The 23,031-nt window shown below is 37.3% G+C and overlaps 1 protein-coding gene across 1 annotated transcript in view; it reads right to left on the bottom strand.

Annotated features, from left to right (window-relative positions):
• Nucleotides 1–23,031, bottom strand: part of PCDH15 (protocadherin related 15) — a 1,343,394-nt gene that overhangs the window by 689,122 nt on the left and 631,241 nt on the right. The window contains exons 4-5 of the mRNA XM_035724230.1: nucleotides 5,901–5,915; nucleotides 5,317–5,382 (exon numbers count right to left, since the gene is read on the bottom strand). Of these exons, the coding sequence (XP_035580123.1) occupies nucleotides 5,317–5,382; nucleotides 5,901–5,915 (81 nt within the window). The remainder of the gene's footprint in view (nucleotides 1–5,316; nucleotides 5,383–5,900; nucleotides 5,916–23,031) is intronic.

Genomic DNA, 23,031 nt, shown 5'->3' with positions numbered 1-23,031 from the left:
TTAGAAGTTCTAGCCACAGCAGCCAGACAACTAAAAGAAATAAAAGGCATCCAAATTGATAAGGAAGAAGTAAAACTTCCACTATTTGCAGATGGCATGACACTATGTATAGAAAACAGTAACAGCTCCACCAAAATACTAGAACTGATAAATGAATTCATTAAGGTCATGGATGCCAAATCAATATAGAGAAATCCATTATATTTCTATACCTTAACAATCAAGTAGTAGAAAGGGAAATTAAGAAAACAATCCCATTTACAATTGCATCAAAAATAATAAAATATCTAGGAATAAACTTATCCAAGGAGGTAAAAGACCTGTACTCTGAAAACTGTAAAACACTGATGAAAGAAATTGGAAATGACACAAACAAATGGAAAGATATTCCATGTTCATGGATTGGGAGAACAAATGTTGTTAAAATGTCTATACTACTCAAAGCAATCTATAGATTTAATGCAATCCCTATCAAAATACCTAGTATTTTTCACAGAACTAGAGCAAATAATTCTAAAATCTGTATGATACCACAAAAGACCCCAAATAGCCAACACAATCCTGAAAAATAACAAAACTAGAGGTATTACAATCCCAGATTTCAAGACAAACTACAAATTTATAGTAATCAAAACAGTAAGGTATAGGCACAAAAATACATATATAAATCAAGAGAATAGAACAGAGAGCCCAGAAATAAACCCATGATTATATGGTCAATTAATCTTCAACCAAGGAGGCAAGGATATGCATTGGGAAAAAGTGTCTTCAGCAAAGGGTGTTGGGAAAACTAAAGAGTGACATGCAAAAAAATGGAACTAGACCACTTTCTTACACCATACCCAAAAATAAAATCAAAATGGATTAAAGACCTAAATATGAGACCTGAAACCATAAAAATCGTAGGAAAGAACACAGGCAATAATTTCTCTGACATCTGATGTGGCAACATATGTCTCCTAAGGCAAGGGAACTAAAAGCAAAAATAAAGTATTGGGAATACATCAAAATGAAAAGCTTCTGCACAGTGAAGGAAACAACAAAACAAAAAAAAGACAACCTACTGAATGGGAGAAGGTATGTGAAAATGATTTATCCAGTAAAGGGTTAGCAACCAAAATATTTAAAAATCCAATTAAAAAATGGGCAGAAGACTAGAACAGATATTTACCCAAAGAAGACATACAGGTGGTTCACAGACACATGAAAAGATGCTCAACATCATTCATCATCAGACAAATGCAAATCAAAACCACAATGAAATATCATCTTATATCCAGTCAGAATGGCTAAAATAAAAAATAAATAAATAAATAAACACAAGAAACAACCGGTGTTAGTGAGGATGTGGAGAAAAAGGAACCCTCATACACTGTTGGTGGGAATGCAAACTGGCGCAGCCACTGTAGAAAATATGGAGAGTCCTCACAATGTTAAAAACAGATATACTGTATGATCCAGTAATTTCACTACTGATTATCTGTCCAAAGAATACCAAAACATTAATTCAAAAAGATAAATGCACCTCTATGTTTATTGCAGCATTATTTACCATAGCCAAAATATGGAAGTAACTCAAGTGTGCCTTGATAGATGAATGCATAAAGAAGATGGGGCATATATATACAATGGGATATTACTCAGCCATAAAAAAATGAAATCTTGCCATTTGCAATAACATGGATGGATCTAGAGGATATATGCTAAGTGAAATAAATCAGTCCGAGAAAGACAAATACTATATGATTTCATTCATGTGGAATTTAGGAAACAAAAAAGAGACAAAGAAACCACTCTTAGTTACAGAGAACACACTGGTGGTTAGCAGAGGGGGCAGGGGCAGGGGGTGGGTGCAGGTTAAACAGGTGATGGGGATTAAGAGTACACTCATTTTGATGAACCCTGAGTAGTGTATAGAATAGATAAATCAGTATATTGTCCACCTGAAACTAATGTAACATTGCATGTTAATTATACTGCCATTAAAATATAAATTAATTAATTTTTATAAAAGGATTCCTCCATGTCTTTCATGGTTTGACAGCTCTTTGTTTTTTACCCTGAATTTGTCTGGATATACCACAGTTTGTCCATTCACTTACTGAAGTACATCTAGGTCATTTCCAAGTTTTAGAAATTAGAGATAAAGCTGCTATAAACACCCATGTGTATGTGGGCTTTTGTGTGGACATAAGCTTTCCAGAAGGAATTTTTAGATATTCTCATTTTATTGAACAAGAAAATATGTCCAGGTCCTTTTCTCTGTATGCATATTCTCCTCTCTAAACGTGACTGCGCACTAAACGTGCTCTACGTACCAACCTGAGAGCTTTCTGATGGTTGTCAGGAGCCAGTGTATATCTATGTTTATGTTGACTCTGCGTCCTTAAAACTCCTGAGCTTGGTTTTCTTATAGTTCTGATGAAAATAAACTCCTGGTTCAGATCGTGGTGAGATAAAGAATCTGTTATTAGTATGCTGTTGAGAATAATGATCAAAGAGGGGAAGAATCTAACAGAGTCCAGAGTTACTAAGAAGTTCATGGATCTCCTCCCATTACAGTTTTAATTCTCTCAAACATATGTATTTGTGCAAATGAATTTAGTGTACATATTCACAAAGAGGAAATATTCCCATCCCCCAGAGTCTAAAAATTATGAATGATGCAGATGCACGTGACAAATAATGGACGTTGTATAAATGTACCTCAATGACTTACATAAGAAAATAAAGTACAGATTTTCTTTTTCAAATCTGAGCTATTAAAAACTGTACTTCAGTGGAGGACATATTTAGCAATAGATCTTATTTACCTGTAGACATCAATAAAGTAAACCAAAGGTAAGTTGACACAAAATAAACTCACTATTTTGGCTTAATAAAGGATTTGCTCTGCCTTATTCTTTTAAAGATTTTACTTATTTATTTTATTTGAAAAAGAGAGAGCACAAGCAGTGTGGAGGGGCAGAGGGAGACGGTGATGGAGAGAATGTCAAACAGACTCCATGCTGAGCAGGGAGCCCGATGTGGGGCTCCATCTCATCGCTCTGAGATCATGACCTGAGCCGAACCCAAAAGTCAGACACCTAACCGATAGAGCCACCCAGGTGCTCCCCTGCCTTTCTTTTAAGAAGTCCCAGAACCTTTAAAAATGATGTGTATTATACTGGTAAAATCAAATACGCACATGTTTTATTACAACCAATTAAAAGATTCAGAAAAAGAGAATTTAAGAGAGTTTAAGAGCAGGGTCAGAATTAACTGTCTTACTGGAAGTTTCCTAGATTGCCTGAAGAAAAATATGAAACACATTCTCATGCATTGCTTCCTTCAGACTTTCAAGACAAGGATGACTGCACACTATATTATAATCTCTGGCAGAGGTTCACTTGATCATATTTTTGGAAATTTAATGTAAAATAAAATTGCAAACATTTAGTCTCTAGACAAGTATTTATATTCCCTGTGATGATACTCAAATGACTTTGGCAGGATTCTGAGGAGTTGGCAGTTTCTATAAAATATGCCAATTAAAGAACACAACGTTACTACACTGTGTCGTGTCACTTTTTCTACAACACAAATATTGACGGTTTATCACATGCACGATACAGCACTCTACGGCATTATCTCTGCAGAGCTCCTGGTCCTTTGGAGAATGGGATTTAGTCGTAATAAGGAGGTAAAATATTATCATTACTGGGGATATTTGGCAAAATAAGCCCTGTATAGAATTACATGTTAAAACAAAATCATTTAATAAAACTAAGTGTTTTAGTTCAACTCAGCTTATATATTCAAGTTAATCAGTGAACATTAAAGAAACTAAAATAGAGAGTGGCCTTCTATCACTTTTTTTTCCTTTTTGGTCTCTGGTTAAAAAGACAAATTGTTTTCCTTGTAGATCTGTTTTTGAAATATTGTAGATTTGTATTTGAAAAATAGTGAATGATAAATAAACCATCATTTTCCATATGTGTGAAAAAATTTTCCATATTTTTTTCATTTTCTGTAGACACATAAGATTTACTTCCAATTTATTCAAAAACATTATAATAACTCATCAACTTTATATGCTTTTGTGCTCAGTACAGACTGGCTTTTATAAAAATAATGAGAACACCCAAGTTTTTTCTGATTTTTTTTTAAATGTTGTTAAAATTTAGTATAGATAATTTATTTTGTTTAAACAGAGGCCAGCAATGTTATGGACATTTTAAGCTGACTCCAAAGGATATGCAAAAAGAAAAAAATTACACCAACTCTTCAAAGGGGTAAAGGAATGTTTCTAACATGGCACAATGAAGGTATTACATATGTCAGAGAAGGCTTCAAAATATATGTGGGCTAAATTCTAGGAAAAAAAAGATCATTCTCTAATAAGTCCCATATATATATGTATATATAAATCTGGAAGACAGACTTTTTCAAACAGACAGAAAGCAGAACTAAAACAAGCCCAATGGAAGCCCAACTGAAGGTCCAGTATGGAATTAGTAGACAAACCAAGCCTCAGAGCACACTCACACACATAAGAGTAGTTTGAAACAGAAACCAAGACTCAAGAGATATCATTTTACTGCAGCCCTAAAAGAGGAGAAAAATCGGTAAAGACTCACACATTGAAGTTAAAAGAGGCTCGGAGAGAGTTGTAGAACAAAGCACCAATTCTATTTATTTTTGGTTTTGATAAGGAAAAGTGCTTCCTGAAGAATGTAATATGGATTCGGTATTAGTTGTTCATTATGGCAGACAACCTGAACCAACACTCAAGCTTCTTCCTCTGCTCTCAGAACCTTTGGTCAGGTTCTCTATTCCCAAGAATCTTCAGTTTTCCTATTAACCATTCATAAATCGCCATGTCTAGTGGGCTATGGAGCTTGAACCTTACCAGACTTCAGCCAGTGTAAGCGGTGGTGGAAGCCTTACCTTGTGGTCCACTTCTTTTGGAGGAACACAATGTATCTTACTTAGGTGACCAGGTGTTTGTATGCATGATAGTCAACTCTACCTATTGCCGAAGAAAAATCCCAGCCCTATCTGGATGCACTCTTGGACTGACCCTGAGTAAAATACTCCTTTATGATCAAGAATGAACAACCTTTCTAGTCACAGAGAAGTTTCTCATATCTTATCCAAGTAAAGCATTTCCAGCATATGGCCTAATTTAAACCCATACAGGGAAGAAATTAAGGGAGTGCTGTTTGTAGATTTGGGCTGCAGCTTTCATTTAGTACTTCCACGTGTAACAAATCTAGGGTTGAAAGGAGAAGTCCCTCTCAGAGAAGTCATTTTTAAAATTTGAAGCTCACTCACCATTCCGACTCTCTTCATCGATAGCAACTATGGTGGCTGGTGGTCCTCCCCTAGCTAGTTTGCAATCTAAAGAGAGAAAACAACCAAAGATAAGATGGAACAACCGTAGGGCACTCAGTCTGGTATGAAATTCATTGAGGTATGTATTGGTATTTAAAAAAGAAAAATCCTACAATCAAATCGATATGCATCATTATTTTTAATAATATTTTAGCTTAAAAAATTTTCATGAGAACTACATGGATTCCCTATAACATCATAACACAATCACTTTGTACACCACAGAACTACTCAAATCTTACTGAGAAAACACCAGCAGAGACCACTGGAGAGCAGAAGTCCTTCAGGACAGAGATAATGGGATGGTAATTTAACCCAATGAAATAACATAAAGGAATGATTAACAAGGATAAATTGTAATTAAAGCTTCAAAACAGAAACAAACATAATTGGACTTTAATTGTGATAAAGGGGCTAATTAAAGGGAGTGAATAGAATTTTAATAATGTTCTAAAGAGAATAAAACAAAGACAGACAAGCAATGTTCATGAGGTTGTTTGGCATTTTTATTTTTGTCATCTTACCCTCATATTGCCAGTCTGGAGTCAAAAGTATAGAGTCATCAATGGAAGCAGATCAGAAAAATGGAAGAAAGAAAGGAAGAAAGAATATATGTATATATTTAGTGTGGATTGAAAGATATAAATAGCACTATATAACAACAGACACATTACATAATGACTTGTGGAAAAGAAATACATAAAATCCCTCTAACAGATTTTCCAATCCTAATGTAATATTAACACAGTAACTTGATAATATGTGGCATTAGCATCTCCAAACTTTATCATGGGTTGGCTTGAAAATACTACAAAGTACATTTATATGTTTCCTGTGAAAAGGTAAATACCAATTACTTACGAACAGTCTATTATCCGTTGGACGAACCTTAAGGATAGTGCCTGTCCACCAGTAGAGATGACTAATTTGTTATTTCGAACACTGCTAATGCCTTGTCAAGAGTCTCATGATAATGAACATATAAATAGCACAATGAGCTAAAATATCCATAATAATTAATATGTGAGGGCTTTGCCCGTGAGATGTCACATGTACGCTCGTGAGACTTAAAGTGCTCTCGGAGGAGGTACCCCATGAGCCTGATGGGGCTGTGTTGGGCAGTTACAGGTCCGTGGCATACTCCTGTGCCTGCAGCATAAACCAGGTTTGCTTAAGCCATCTGCGTATGTGTGTTATTTGGAAGATTCCGAGGTTATTTACTCATGCATTCATTTGTTCATTCATTCGAATTCTATTTATTATGGACACGGACATGAATAACCAAGACTTCAGCAGGCACAATTCTATACTGTAAGGTACATGCTCTCTCATACGAAGCTGAAAATCTCAGAGATCGCCAGTGTTTTTCTTTGCTTCCTTGTCAGTATTCAAGGAATTCCAAGTCACAACATTTTTAGATCTTCAATATCTCATACTCGTTATGCTCTTCCTCCTTCCTCCAGCCCTGGTATATACACTACCTGTCACCACTACTCTTGCACTGATTTCCTCACCACCTCCCAGAAGCTTTGTTATCACCCTGTGCTCCTCAATTCATCCCATGAGAATTACTTTCATGCACCATTTCCAGCACAAAAGCTTACTTGTTTCCTTTGGAGTAAAAACTTTCTTAGGATACCATTTAAAGCTTTTCAAACCTAATTGGTTTAGGACAATGTTTCAAAAGACGTCAGGTCTCAACACGGTTTATTTACAATTAAGCACTGTGCCCTTCAGCCATATCAGACCCCTGACTCTTGCTGGGACATACTTTGTATGTTCAGGGAAGTTCTGTTATACCTGAATTCATTTCTGCCTCTCTTCCGCCCAGCAAAGCTCTGCTCCTTTTGGTAGAATGTGATTTCTCCTATTTCATGAAAACTTGCCCACATCCCCACTCGGAATTTGTCTTTTACTTCATGGTCTCATGTTTTTTCATCTAGTTTTGTATTCTGCTATGCATTTGAATATTACTCACTCGTTCAGGCAAATTTGTGGATGAATTACTCTGCGCTGAACGTGGTGGGAATGGGTCTCAGGTGAAACAGGTTACAGACCAGCGAGAAAAAGATGCATAAACAACCACACAGGTGTAGTGCAATGTGGTCCATGTGGAGGCAACGCCTTAATCAGTTCACTGACAACATAAATGATTAAAATCAAAAAGAGACAATGCATGTGCAGAGTGGGAAGGGGATATGCAAGGAAGCAGGGGCCATTTGTGCAGAAGAGAATAAACGAAACATGACCAGTTCTTACCAGAAGCAGTTCTCAGGTTACCAAACATCTCTTCCCTTTGTCTTTTAGAGTGTAGTTACTTTTCAAGAGTATTCCTTCACCAGCTGTATATCATTAAATGTATGGATATGCTTTCTCTACCCAGATAAGCCATGTGTGACTCCCCACCTCCCAGCCCTAACTAACCCCCTTACCCCTCCAACTCGGTCCATTCTCTAGCCACATCCGAACCAATTCATGTCGGCTGTGTCTCCTCTGCTCAAATGCCCTTCCTCCTCCTCTGGCTTGACTTCTATTTCTCTTTTTAAAAAACCTGGCAAAGCATCACCTCTTCCAGAAAATCCTCCTTGTTGTTAGTCCAGATTCAGTGCCTCTTCTCTGTGTTCCTCCAGTGCTCAAGATGTCCCATCGGATACATTACACCACAGTAAAGATGAGTGTGTCTTCCTTACAAGAACTCCTTTAGACCAGCTCTCCATCATATTCATCTTAGTAACATTAGTAACCATCATATTGATCACATTCCACCTTAGTAACCAATTCTTAAGAGATGGTCCTAAAAGAACGTGTGTTGATTTTTTTCTGAACCACAATCCACCCAGGGACAATGTCCCATTTGAACCTCCTCCAGGAGAACTGCCGGAAGGCTCTGTTCTCAGCAGGTCTTCACCAGCTTAGAGGCTCAACCACGGTTCCTCCCGCTCAGTCTGCATTAGGAGACTTTCCCTAAACTTTCCTCTTCCACAGGCTCCACATTCCCCCCACCCCAGTAAGATAGTCTCACATCTAAGAAATACTTTAGTTATTTGAGATCAAACCAAAAGTGATTTAATTTTTTTAAGGACTCACAAAGTTAATGAAGAGAGATTAATCAGGTATTAAAAAATAACCTATTAATAGCATTGCTCACAACAGCTAAAATGTTTGTTTTGGAATGATGCATTCATGAAAGCATGATTAATTAGTTTTGAAATGCACAAAAATATTTTCAATAATGAAGTATATTCAGAATTGTCTTGAAAAGGAAGTAATTTTGGATGGAATAGCCAGGGATATATTGTGTATGCGAAATATCCAAATGGACATCAAAATGAAGACTAGAAAGCAATCTGGGGGCTGGGCGATCTTGTTCTCTATGGCCCCAGGATAATTTGTCCAGCACATGAAAGACAGGTTAGCTGATGACACTTGTACCTTGGATATGGACTTCCCTAATCTATTTAATTTCATCCTTGACTGTCCTGGCTAAATCACAAATTCACTGTTTTTCATGCCTCAAATTTCTAACCTCTTAGGCCCCTACTTGCTTCCCATAACCAATTTATTGTAAAGTGCAGGCTATGAATACAAATGCCTGAATGCTCAGTGTGATATATTTCGGCAAATTTGTCATCAAGCTGACAATAAGCCATATATTTTTCTTTTCTTTTTTTTCTTTTTTAAAGATTTTATTTATTTATTTGAGAGAGAGAGAATGAGAGAGAGCACACGACAGGGGTTAGGGTCAGAGGGAGAAGCAGACTCCCTGCCGAGCAGGGAGCCCGATGCGGGACCCGATCCCGGGACTCCAGGATCATGACCTGAGCCGAAGGCAGTCGCTTAACCAACTGAGCCACCCAGGCGCCCCTAAGTCATATATTTTTAAATAATCTCATGCAACAGGTTGGATTTAAAACCCAAAAAGAAGTATTAGAAAAATACATAAAATTCTGGTTTCAAAGCCACTAAATCTGTCATACGCTGTTCTTATTGTAGCCTGAAGCTTAGAGCATGCTAAAGATGGGTCACAGAAGGGCAACACTCTGAAATTGTCTAAACACGCTCATTTCCTGACAACGGCCAGGAAAACCCCATTTCCACCTTAGCCTATTTTCAAAATGTCCTTTTAAGGCCAAACAATATGTTTTCATTAAAATTTCAATAAAACCTATTTACTTGTTTTTTAGTGTTTACTTATTTGACAGAGAGAGACACAGCGAGAGAGGGAACACAAGCAGGGGGAGTGGGAGAGGGAGAAGCAGACTCCCCGCGGAGCAGGGAGCCCGAAGCGGGGCTCGATCCCAGGACCCCGGGATCATGACCTGAGCCGAAGGCAGATGCTTAACGACTGAGCCACCCAGGCGCCCCAGGGTTTTTTGTTTGTTAGTTTGTTGTGTGTATATTTATATTACAGGTGCTATGGCTATGTCAGTCACTTCCATATTGTATTTGCCAAAGAGCTCTCTCTGAGTCTGCATCCTACTGCCCGGGTGATACCTACACTTGCAGTTTCAAAGGTGCCTTAAATGTATTGCTACCCTGTGCCCAAAGCTGGTCCCTTCCAATATGTGTTACATCAGTGAATGGCACACTTCTGCATAAACCAGAAACCGGGCAGTCACCTTTGAGCCTAACCATTTCCCTCATGTGCCTGGACTGAATCCATCAACAAGTCTTGACTTTAATTCCTACAGAAAAAAGCTTCTCATATCTACCTACTGCATTCAGTTTCCAATGTCAGCACACTGATCCAGTCTCTGACTAATCAACAGGTTTTGCTAACTATTTTCCCTACAGGCAATCTTGCCCGACTCTTTAATTTGCTATCTTCATCCAAAGTGATCTTTTAGAAGTAAAAACTGGCTTACCTTTTCATGATTTGCCATTGCTTTTAGGTTAAAACACTTTTTTATGACCTACAATCCTCTGCATAGTCTCATTTTAGAATGAAAACCAACATGCATGGCCTACCAGGACCTGTGTGGTGTGGCCTCCCCTTCTCTCCTGTGCCAGTGTCTTCACTTGCTGTCAACATTCCAGATGGATTTGTTGCTTTTCCTTAGTCATTCTATTCTCCATCCTGAGCTACCTCAAGACCTTTCCATATTGCAGTATTTCTTGTTTCCAATCTTTACTCTCAGGCCATCATTCACATGCATATCCTTTAAATTTTGGTGTATGCCTTACTTTTGCAAAGAAACCATTTCCGACCCTCAGGTTCCCTGGTATATACCCTCATAACTCTGCCTTCTAGTGCCAGTTTATGAATATCTGATTCTTCATTGCCAGATCTTCTATTCCTCAGGGTTGTGGACGCAGGGCAAATTTTCTAGAACATAACTGATTCTCAGTAATTATTTGTTGAATGCAAGAATTTATGGCTTCAACCAAATTTACAAAAATTTTTAAAAAAACTGCTTTAACTTAATCATTTTTCCCCTTTTCATATTTGAAATAGCATTCTCATATACAAGTAATGGGGAAGGAATGAACAACAAATTAACTGTCTAAAGATAGGATCATTAATGCTGCCTCAGTAGGGAGGAGTAGGGGAGCAGGAGGTACTAGCCCAAAATATGCCACTTGGGCGTCCAGAGGTGAAGGCAATCAAGACCCAGCAGAGTCAGGAAGCCTTTCATCTCCCTTTTAACAGTGTAAGAGAATTTAGAAAGGAGGCCTGTACCAGCAAGACACTTATTACCAGAGATAACTTGTTCATGGGAGAGACTTGTCTGCATGTCAAGGCAAATATTTATTTACCAAACACGTTTTCTTCATATTACCCTGTGAATTGTCTTCCTCCTCTTTGAAGCCCCAGATCCCTGTCCCTTTGCTTAGTCCAAGATGGTATATATAGAAGCCTCAACTGCCTGGCTGCCTTGGAGTCTCCTATCATTGTGAGTAATTTTGTTTTTCTCCTGTGAACTCATCATTACAGGGGGTCTCAGCCAAGAACCTAGAGAGGGAGAGGGGAAAATGGCTTTTCCTCCTGCCTGTGAAAATCTACCACTGAGGTAAAGAAAGTGATGGGCCAATTTTGTAGGACTTTGAGGTGCTGTGGGAGTAGTAATGGAAGACCGTGGAGAGGTCAGAATAATAGAGAAAGGGTAATGGAAAAACAAGGGAGGGGAGGAATTTCACTTGTTTCCAACTGACTATAACTTCTGTTAGAATCTTACATGCCAACCATCCAGTTTGTCTGCACTGAGAACAATCATGGGGCAAGATTACACCAATATCCTAATTATAGCAAGATGTGTTCCAAGGTCTTTCATGACTTGGTCAAACAGTACTTGAAGAAATAAAGCTCAAAGACCTCAGATACCAAATATTTTATGATATCAAAAATCACCAATACTTTTGTGTCACCTTGGAAGTTTTACCCAGCTATTTCCTTACCAGCTGCCTATGATTATAAATGAATTATTCTACCACCCAGCAGAGTATTTGACATATTGTAATCATTCAATATATTTGTGGTACTACGGACTATCCTCCTTCATGGAAAATGGATAAAAGAAATAACCCATTAAATGCTTAGTATTAGTCATTTCAAATCTCTTGGGAGTGTTTTCAGATGTTAAAGCAATTGATTCCTAATATAGTACGGAAGTAAGAACATGTGCTTTGGAGTCAGAAAACCCAATTTCAAATCCTAACTGTGGCCTTTAATAGTAACATAATATTGAACAGATGATTAACTTCTTGTACCTCAGTTTACATAAATAGGAATAATAGTAAGTACATCACAACAAGGATAGATGAGATAATCTACGGCAATTTCTTAGAATAGTGCCTGGCAAATTGTATAGGCAGAATAGATACACTTTTAATTCTTACAGTTATCATGATTTCAGAACCAATATATTTGGAAACTCATTCCTGTTTTTTCCCTTTGATCAAAAGACAATAGAGAAATCTTTTGGTTTCCCCTAAATATTCAGTGAGGGCTGATTTTATTGATGTATGTGATCATGAAGTGCATTCTCATTAAGGATAAAAGTAGTCATATGAAATGTCACTGATGGTTGTATGGACAGAAATATGCTAGAATTCTTATTCCAGATATCAGTGTAGATACATTATCCTAGATTAAATTTAACAGAGGCAAATAGGATGCTTGAACTCTAAGTTAAGAAGGTAAAGTGGTGCTCACAGTCATCCACTGGTTCCACTGTAGTCCTGAAAAGTACTGATGTCCAAATGATCAAGTAGAAAGGTCAAGAATGAATTACAGATTTCCTGAAACCTCTATTCTTCTCAACATTCCTGTGGTATCGGTTTGAATATCCAAAGTCATCTGAACTCTCTGGTTTAGAAGCTTGCATTTGTATGCGTACACACACGCACACACGCACACACACACACACACACACACACACACACACACACACACACACACTGACTCAGTTGCTTAGTTCCAAGCAATCTGGCCTCTCATTCAAAGGGGTTCTGTGCTCTCTTTAAATCTCATGTTGCACAAATATTTACTGTCAATTGCTTGTCACAAGCATCAGCGGAGGGTCTATTCTCATCTTTTCAGTTGATCTTTGGAATATTCGTTTCCTGGTAGATACACTTAGGAGTGAAATCTGAAGACAGAAAGATTCCCTCATCCAAAAGAAAAGGAGTTTGACGCTGAGATTTATAAGATCAGTGAGACCATACTGTAAGTTGTATTGTCTAAAATGACAGTCAGCCAAGGCGTGGACCTGGGCTTGACTGACAAAAAGCAAAGTGAACTGAGTGAACTCAAGGGCATAGTGAGTATGTCGTTTCCAAACGAAGAATAGGATGTGCTCTCAGGATTACTCTGTCAGCATTACCATTTAGAGATTCAAATTTTACCACAGAGGAAGCAAGGAATCTTTTATGATGCCTTAGTGTCATTATTAATTGGATTATATAATTTGGTTAAGATGTTCCAACAGCATGGTCTGGTAATGACTGAAGTCATTAATGAGTATCGCTCTCCATTACGGCTTTCATTAGGACAATTTATGGTAGAGACCATGGCTCCCTCAGCCAGTTTTCTTCTGAAATTACTTCATTTCACTGTAATCAGTCTATCAACAGCAGTAGGCTTGTGCATGGCTGGCATTTGGTGAGAGAGAGAAACCCATTCTTACTGAGAAGTTAAAGGATCTAAATTATCAGAATAAAGACAAGTCAGGGGCTGTACAAAAAAGGCAGGGCAGAAATTGTCAGTAGAAGTCTGATGAGACGATCAAGTAAATATTTTAAGGTTATTTTTGTTCACTGGGAATATTATTATACTTGATTATCTTATAATTTTATGTAAATGTATTGTCAAACATGTTAGTCTTTGTACCCAAAAGTGAATTTTCTTTTTGAGATTTTACTTACTGATTTTTGCGCATGTACATGAGACAGAGAGAGAAAGAGAAAGCGCGTGCAGGAGCATGAGCGAGTGGTGGGGGAGGGTGATGGGAAGGGGCAGAAAGATAATCAGACTCCCTGCTGAGCAGGGAGCCCGATGTGGGACTCCATCCCAGGACTCTGGGATCAAGACCTGAGCTGAAGGCAGAAGCTTAACCGACTGAGCCACCCAGGTGCCCCCAAATGTGAATTTCTTACATATAATTCATACTACATAAGTTAGAGGCCATTTGGATTTTTCCAATTGGCTTCCATTGACGGTGACAGTTTTTCCTTACTTGTGTAACCTTCCAACAGGCAACCATAACTACATTTGGAGAATTTGGGATGCATGGAGTAATTCTTGGTCCAAGTGTAATGTGAGACACTGAGAAACAGCAACCAGTGTTGTGCTTATGGACATGACCTTAGGATACAGACTGTCTGGGTTCAATACTAGCTGCATTTTGCCATTTGCTAACTTTTAGCCTCTTTGAAAGTTACTTAAACTCTCTATAGCCCAGTTGCATTATTTATAAACAGAAGCTGTGTTATAGAATAGTTCCTGGCACACACAAGTGCTTTAAAAGTTACTGCTAGGTAAATTCTACTTTAGCCAAATGAGATGACTATATACAAAATTTGTATATCTCTACATTTTAAAAAATGACTTTTACATATTTTTAAATTACATAAATTGCAGTTTCTTACCCTTTTCAACCTTCACAAGAAAGCCATGTTTTATTAGCAGATCAAAATAGACTTGGGATGTGTTAGCATTTTAATGTGCATTTAACATACTGGAACAGTGACAGCACATTTAATTATATGTCTACAGACTGTTAAGGATATATAGTGATAGTAAATCATGCAAAGGAATTCCTTTTTAAAATTATATGAGGGGGCGCCTGGGTGGCTCAGTCAGTTAAGTGTCTGCCTTCGGCTCAGGTCATGATCCCGGAGTCCTGGGATCGAGTCCCACATCGGGCTCCCTGTTGAGCAGAGAGCCTGCTTCTCCCTCTGACCCTCCCCCCTCTCATGTACTCTTTCTCTCTCATTCTCGCTCTCTCAAATAAATAAATAAATCTTTAAAAAAATAAAATAAAATTATATGAGGAATGCTTACAACTAAAATAAAAAGTTCCTTTTAATACTATAACATAATGTAAATTCTGTATCCCTTCTAAAAGTTCTTTGCTAGATCTTTCTGTTATTCTAAAATCATTCTGAAAGACGTGTAGCTTGTTTTATCACATTATCCAATTTGTCTTTAGGTTTTATCATTGAAATATAAAGAAGAAAGGAAGGGATAAGGGCTTGTGTCAATGAGGAAAAGAAAATTATTCAAGAAACACTTCATGAAAAACAGTTAAAGAGTTTATATCTATGTTGCTTCTGAAAGCTAATTTATTTTATTTTCTAATTATTCTTAATGAGGTAGCTCCGAAGAAATTCTCAATCATGATTCTTACTAAGATACTCAACAAGGTCACAAGATTAAAGCTGCACACCAACATTGTTGCTTAAAACAGCATTCTCAAACGGAGAGATTCTGAATGTCTTTATTTACAGCCTGCTTGCTTATTTAAGTCAAATTCTTTGCCACAAGCCAATTATGAGTACCTAAGCTGCCAGTAAAAAGGCAAACTATGGATTCAAACATAGAGACAAAATTATAAGCATTTAATTACTTAGAACATTAAACAGTATATCCACGTGAGCATCACATCTGTTTTCTTCTTTTTTCCCCAGCTTTCTTGAGATATTATTGATACAGAACATGCATAACTTTAAGGTGTACAATGTGATCTGATCCACATCTAGGTTGTGAAATGATTGTCAGGGTAAGGTTAGTTAGCACCTCCATACCCTCGCATCATCTCCCCCTGTGTGTGTGCGTGTGTGTGTGTGTGTGCGTGTGTGGTAATAACATTTAAGCTGCACTCTCTTGAAAACTTTCAGCATATAATACAGAATTATTATTTATGGTCACAATGTTGTACATTAGAGCCTCAGAAATTACTAACCTCAGGGCTGGAAGATTGCATCCTTTGACCAACATCTCTCATTTTGTCCACCGCCCCCCTCCAACTCCTGGCAACCACATTCTACTCTGTTTCTATGAGTTTGGTTTATTTAGATTCCATATCGAAGTGAGGAAATTCAGTATTTCCCTTACTCTGTCTTATCTCACTTAGCATAATGACCTCAAAGTCCATCATGTTGTTGCAAAAGGAAGGATTTCCTTCTTTTTTATGGCTGTATAATAGTCTGTTAAATAATACTAATATCCCCCAATATTTCTTCATCTATTCATCTGTCAGTGGACACAGGTTATTTCCACATCTTAACTCTTGTGAACAATTCTGCAGTGAACATGGGAGTGCAGATATCTCTTTGATAATATATCCTTCTGATACATACCCGGAATGTGATGGCTAGATCATATGAAAGTTCTTTTTTCATTATTTTGAGAAACTTCCATACAGTTTTCCATAGCGATTGTACCAAATTACATCCCCATCAATGATACCCAAGGGGCTTCTTTCCCTACATCTGCACCAACATTTGTTATCTCTTGTCTTTTTAATAATATTCATCCTAACAGGTGCGAGGTAATGATATCTCCTTGTGGTTTTGATGTGCATTTCCCTGATTATTAGTGATGCTGAGCATGTCTTCATGTGCCTGTTGGACATCTCTATGTCATCTTTCCAAAAAAAAGTCTATCCCTGCCCATCTACTTATTCTTTTGGCATTGGATTGTGTGAGTTCCTTATATATTTTGGATATTAATCCCTTATTGGATAGATGGCTTGCAAATATTTTCTCCCATTCCATAGGTTGACCTTACATTTTGCTGTTTCCTTTTTAGTTTGATATAGTTTTGGTTTTTTTTTTTTTTTTTTTTTTTGCTTTTTTGCTTGCACTTTTGGTGTCATATCTAAGAAATCATCGCCAAACCAAGGACAAGAACTTTTACTTATTTTCTCTTGTAAGTAGTTTTACAGTTTCAGGTCTTTAATCCATTTCAAGTTAATTTCTATGGGTTGTGTAAGATGGGGAGCCAATTTTATTCTTTACAAGTGAATATTGTTTTCTAAAAACTATTAAAAAAATATCCTTTCTCCATCAGTATTCTCAGCTCTGTTGTCAAATAGGAATTGTGTGGGTTTATTCCTGGGCTCTTGATTCGTACCATTGGTCTAAGTATCTGTTTTTTTATGTCACTACCGTATGGTTTTGATTACTATAGCTTTGTAATAAAGACAGAAATCAGGGAATATGGTGCCTCCAGCTTTCTTCTTTCTCAGAATTGCTTTGTCTATTTGGGGTCTTTTGTGTTTCCAAAGAAATTTTAGGATTTTTTTTCCTATTTCTATGAAAAATGCTCTTGGAATTTTTATAGGGATTGCATTGAATATATAAATGACTTTGGGGAGTATGGACATTTAAATATTATTTATTCTAATCTATGAACATGGGATAGCTTTCCACTTACTTGTATCTTCTTCAATTTCTTTCACCAATATAATTTTTAGTGTGCAGGCCTTTCATTTCCTCAGTTAAATTTTTTCTTAGGTGTTTTATCATTTTTGATGGTAGTGTAAATGAGATTGTTTCCTTTATGTCTTTTTAAGATAGTCCATTGTTAGTGTATAGAAACACAACTGATTTTGTTATGTTGATATTGCATCCTAAAATGTACTGAATTTATTTATTAGTTCTAAAGGTTTCTTGGTGGAGTCTTTAGGCTTTTCTTGTATAAGATCTTATCACCTGCAAACAGAGACAATTTTTATTCTACCTTTATGATTTGAATGTCTTTTATTTCTTGTTCTTGTCTAATTGCTCTGATTGGGATTTCGAGTGCTATTCTGAATAAAAATGGTGAGACTGGGCACCTAGTTTTAGGGGAAAAGCTTTCACTTTTTCACTATTAACCATGATGTCAGCTCTGTGCTTGTTGTATATGGCTTTTATTATACTGAGATACATTCCTTGTATACCCAATTTGTTGAGATTTTTTTATCATGAATATTGAAATTTATTAATTGCTTTTTCAGCATCCACTGAGATAATCATTCGATTTTTACCTTTCATTTTATTAATGTGGTGCATAACATTTATTGATTGTTTATGTTGAAACATATTGCATCCTGGGAACAAATCCCACTTGATCATGGCATAGGGTCCTTTTACTGTGCTGTTCTTTTCAGTTTGCTACTATTTTCTTGAGAATTTTTGTGTCTATATTCATGAGGAATATTGGCCTATGGTGTCCATTTCTTGTAGTGTCCATATCTAGCTTTGCAACAGTATAGTGATGACTTCATAAAATGAATTTGGTAGTGTTCCCTCCTCTTTAATTTTCTGGAAGAGTTTGAGAAAGACTGGCATTAATTTTTCTTTAAATATTTTATAGAATTCACCAGTGAAACTCTCTGGTCCTGGGCTTCCTTTGTTGGAAGGTTTTGGTTACTGGTTCAATCTCCTTACTCATTTTTGGTATGTTCAAAATTTCTATTTCTTCATGATTCAGTCTTAGTAGGCTATATGTTGCTAGGAATTTATCCATTTCTTCCAGGTTATCCAGTTCATTTGTGTGTAATTGTTCATAATAATCTCATGAACCTTTATATTTCTGCAGTGTTGTAATGTACACTCTTTCATTTATGATTTTCTTTACTTGAATCTTTTTTCTTAGTCTAGCAAAATGTTTGTAAGTTAAAAAAAACAAAAAAAATGTTTGTCTGTTTGTTTACCTTTCAAAAAAACAGTTCTTAATTTTATTGGCCTTTTCTATTTTTTCTGTTCTCTATATTATTTCTGCTCTGATTTTTGTTATTTCCTTCCTTTGGCTAATTTCAGGCTTAGTTTGTTCTCTTTTGGTCCCTAGAAGTGCACAGTTAGTTTATTTGTGATTTTTGTTTTTTCTTAATGTAAGCAGTTTGTTGTTGTTTATTGTTTGCTACAATCTTCCCTATTAGCACGACTTTTGCTGTATCTGATAAATACTGGTATATTGTGTACCCATTTTCCTTTATTTTAGATTGAAAATTATCTCTTGATTTCTTTTTTGACTCATTGATGTTCAGGTGTATGTTTAATTTTCACACATTTGTGAGTTTTCCGGTTTTCCTTCTATTATTGATTTCTAGTTTTATACCACTGTGGTGAGAAAACAAATACTTGGTATGATTTAAATCTTACATTTCCTTTGTGACCTAACATATGACCTATCTTGGTGAATGTTCCATGTGAGAAGAATGTGTGTTCCGCTGTTGGTGGATGGGATATTCTGTATGTGTCTCTTAGCCGCATTGAGTGTAAGCTGTGGTTGTAGTTCAATGTTTCCTTGTTGATATTCTGTCTGGACCATGCTTCCATTGTTGAAAGTGGAGTATTAAAGTCCTATTATTGTATTGTTGTCTATCACTTCCTTAAGATCTTTTTATATTTGCTTAATAAATTCAGGTGCTCCGATATTGGGTGCATATAATTGTTATAATTTCTCATTGAATTTATCCCTTTCTTCATTATATAATGATCTCCTTTGTCTCTTATTACAGTTTTTGACCTAAAGTCTATTTTGTTTGATGTAAGTTACATCAAACAAAATAGAGCTACACGTGCTCTCTTTGGTCTCCATTTACATGGAATATCCTTTTCCATCCCTTTCTTTGAGTCTATATATATCCTTGAAGCTCAAGTGGATCTCTTACAGGCAGCATATAGATGGGTCTTGTTCTTTAAACCACTTGATCAGTATGACTTTTGATTGGAGAATTCAATCCATTTTTCTTTATAGTAATTATTGATAGGTATGGACTTACTAATCCCATTTTATTGTTTTCTGGCTGTTTTGCAGAACCCTTTTTCCTTTCTTCCTCTTTTGTTTTCTTTACTTTGAACTGGTCATTTTCATTTGGTATCTTTGATTCTCTTCTCTTCTCTCTCTCTTTTTGTAGATCTAGTGGAAGTTTTTACTTTTTAGTTACCATGGGGCTTACAAAAAACGTTTCATAGATAATAGCAGTCTATTTTAAGGTGTTAACAACCTATCTTTAATTGCATACAATAACTCTATACTCTTACTGCCACACCTCATAATTTTCATTTTGGGGGTCACAATTTACCTCTCTTTATATTGTGTATCCACAACTAATTATTGTAGCTATAGTTATTTTCAATACTTTTGTCCTTTAACCTTTACACCAGAGTTAAGTGATTAACATACCACCACATTAAAGTACTAGAATATCCTGATTATTCATGACCCTTATGGCCTTGCATTGGTGTCTGTGCATTTGAGGAAGTAGGCACCTCTTCTAGTCTTTACAGACTGGCTTTGGCAGGCAAAGCCCTTCACCGCAGGCCTGGTGCATTGGTATATGGGGACAAGCCTGGGTTTACAGGGGCCAACCAGGTGCAAGTTACTACTGGTGAGGGCATAACGTCTGGGTATACAGGGTCTAGTCTAGTATTAGGATGGACTTGGAATCTGGTTTCATGGAAGCTGGCTGGGGGGCTGTGGCAATGGGGACCAGCCTAGTGCCAGGGTGAGCCGAGAGCCTGGTCTGTGGGAGTTAGCCTGGATGTTGGTTCAGTGGGGACCTGTGTGGTGCTAGGTTACACTGGCAGGCTGGTCTCCAGGAGCGGGTCCAAATTCTAGGTCCATGGAGGCTTGCCTGGCACTGGGGTCTGTATAAGTCAGCCTGATGTTTGTGGGTGCCAACCTTGTGGCTGGATTTGCAGGGGCTGATGGAAAGCATGGTGCCCCAGGATGTGGAAGGTGCCAGGGCAATCTAAGAACCCCAGTTTTTTGAGGCTACTGGAAGCCTGTCAATGCCATGGGAGCCAGCCAGCACCAGTGAGGTCTAGGAGCCTCATGTATATGTTCCAGGTGTAGGAATACTTCAACATAAATCTGATCTACCAGATTTCCAAGATCCATTGTGTTGGGGTAAATTTCCTACTTAAGGGAAAGAATATGAACTTATATTTCTGGACCCCCAGAGGAGTGTGACAATATTGAACTTTTTTTTTCTTTTTTCAAGATTTATGTATTTGAGAGAGACGGAGAGAGAGCATGAGCAGGGGGAGGCAGAGGGAGAGGGAGAGAGAGAGAATCTCAAGCAGACCCCCCCGCTGAGTGCAGAGCCCGATGTGGGGCTTGGTCCCATGACCCTGGGTCATGACCTGAGCCGAAATCAAGAATCCATTGCTTAAGCGACATAGCCACCCAGGCGCCCCAATATTGAACTTTCTGTTTCATCATCTAGAATATAACTATTCTATATATGAAGCATGGGGTTTGTTAAAGGAAGCAGGGAAAAGTATTTGATTGCACCATCTGGCCTGGAAAATTCACATATTTTAATATACATAGGTAAGAAGAAAGTCAGAAATGTTTTTCCTTTGCTTTATTTTCCCATTTCTAAATTCTAGGGACAAACCTGGATCTGAGGTTCCATTATCCAAGAGGAAGGCCTGCGAGTGGCATGGTGAGACGCTGGAGCTGAGAGTTATGGGAGAAGAGCCTAAAAAATAACAAAAACGCCCATGTCCTACTTCTTCATGCGCTCCCTGTGCTTGCTTTCAGGTGCTTTCTGAGGTACAATCCCTAGTAACACGACATGCTGAGGGCCGGATAGCCAGAAGTCATTCCAGAGGAATGCCGAACACAGAACCAGAAGCTCCACGGGAATCCCTGGTCTCTCCACTGTGTCACAATGAACACCAAGTGTCGGGGGAATGTCGCCATGTGTCGACTCTTCTTACAGCGATATTCTTTCATTTAGCAAATAAGCCCTTTCTGCATCATCGACCTTGCAGATTGATATCAAAAACAGTCAGGGTCGTAATATGATCTGACATTTCTTGGGAAGAGAGAAAACTTTGGTTGACAAGTTTGGCAGAAGGCAGTGTAGCCGTAGGTTGAAATATGCCTGTGCTTATTTCCAATTAATTCCTTCAAGAAAAGGAAGGGAGGACTATAATTTTAGATGGGGCCATAAGAGTAAAATTACATTGTTGATAAACTATTTTTCTTTTTTTTTGGCTTGGAAGTTTTCCTTAGAGTTCTCAAAGACTGAAAATAACAAAGTATTGAAGATGAGTATTTTACCACCCTTGGCATTTAGAGATGATATTTTGACAGCTTGGTATCAACATGTACAACATACAATGAAGGGAGCTTTATGTCCTGCAGAGCCTACCACTCACAGGTTCATTTTTCGACAATCCTGTCTGTAGACGCCTGTGGTTTTGAAGATCTGCTGCTATATAAGAGACCTTCTCAAGGGCAGGACTCCATATTTTATTTCTCTGTGTTTGCTCATATCACACATTTTGCCAACAGTGAGTCTGAAGAACGCTTTCTGGTTATAACTCTCCGCCTTACTGCTTTCTAAGCGACATGGTTTCTTATTTCACATTTGGCCCCGTATTCCTAGCTTTGCATGTCTAATGGTACACACACAGCAATTTTCTATAAGAGGGCAATACCACAAATAGCAGAAATTAATCTTCCCAGAATTTCTGTTACATCAAAAGAATTGTGTTATATCTCTCTTCAAATTAGATTACTTGAATATGGAGATAGACTTGTTGGACTGTTAGATTTTTTTTTCCCCATTAACTTTGGTAATATCCCTATCATCAAGAGGTCTTTTTTAATTTTATTTTCTTACTTCAGTGATCACAGAGTCAAGAACCAGAGAATGAAATGAACATAGTCCCCAAGATCCCAAATGTGTATACACTGAAGGTCAAGAACTTGATACGTAGAGAAAGCTCTGGACCTTCACTCAAAATCAAACCTATTTTTCCATACTCTTATAATAAAATTTATTTTCTTAATCCATAATGGATTAAGAATACTAATAAAGTTGGAGAATGTGTAAGAAAAAAGAGACATGCCTAGAGGAAGGCTCAATTTCAATGTGAGAATAAGGGCAGAGAGAGTAAAAATCATTAAAAGTATGTACAAGAACTCTCAAAGCAAAATTGTCCGGAGCAAATAATGTTCTTCTGTGTGTTCTGCTGAAGGAGTTTCAGTGCTGGTTCCTGGCACATAGTACTAATTAATACTTATGCTAATAACATTAAGTCATCCTCCTAAGATTTAATTTATGCAAACTCTCTAAATAATGGAAAAGCATACAATCTATTGCAGAAAGATTTACATCCATGGGGCTTATAATAAAAACAAATCCTAATTAAAATGGAGTGATATTTTTGTTCTGTCCAATTATAAAAAAAAATTATTAAAAG

Source organism: Zalophus californianus, chromosome 15 (assembly GCF_009762305.2).
Source record: "Zalophus californianus isolate mZalCal1 chromosome 15, mZalCal1.pri.v2, whole genome shotgun sequence".
In the NCBI taxonomy this organism is placed as follows: Eukaryota; Metazoa; Chordata; class Mammalia; order Carnivora; family Otariidae; genus Zalophus; species Zalophus californianus.
Note: the sequence above shows the minus strand (reverse complement) of the source record. Positions and strands in the feature narration are given on the sequence as shown.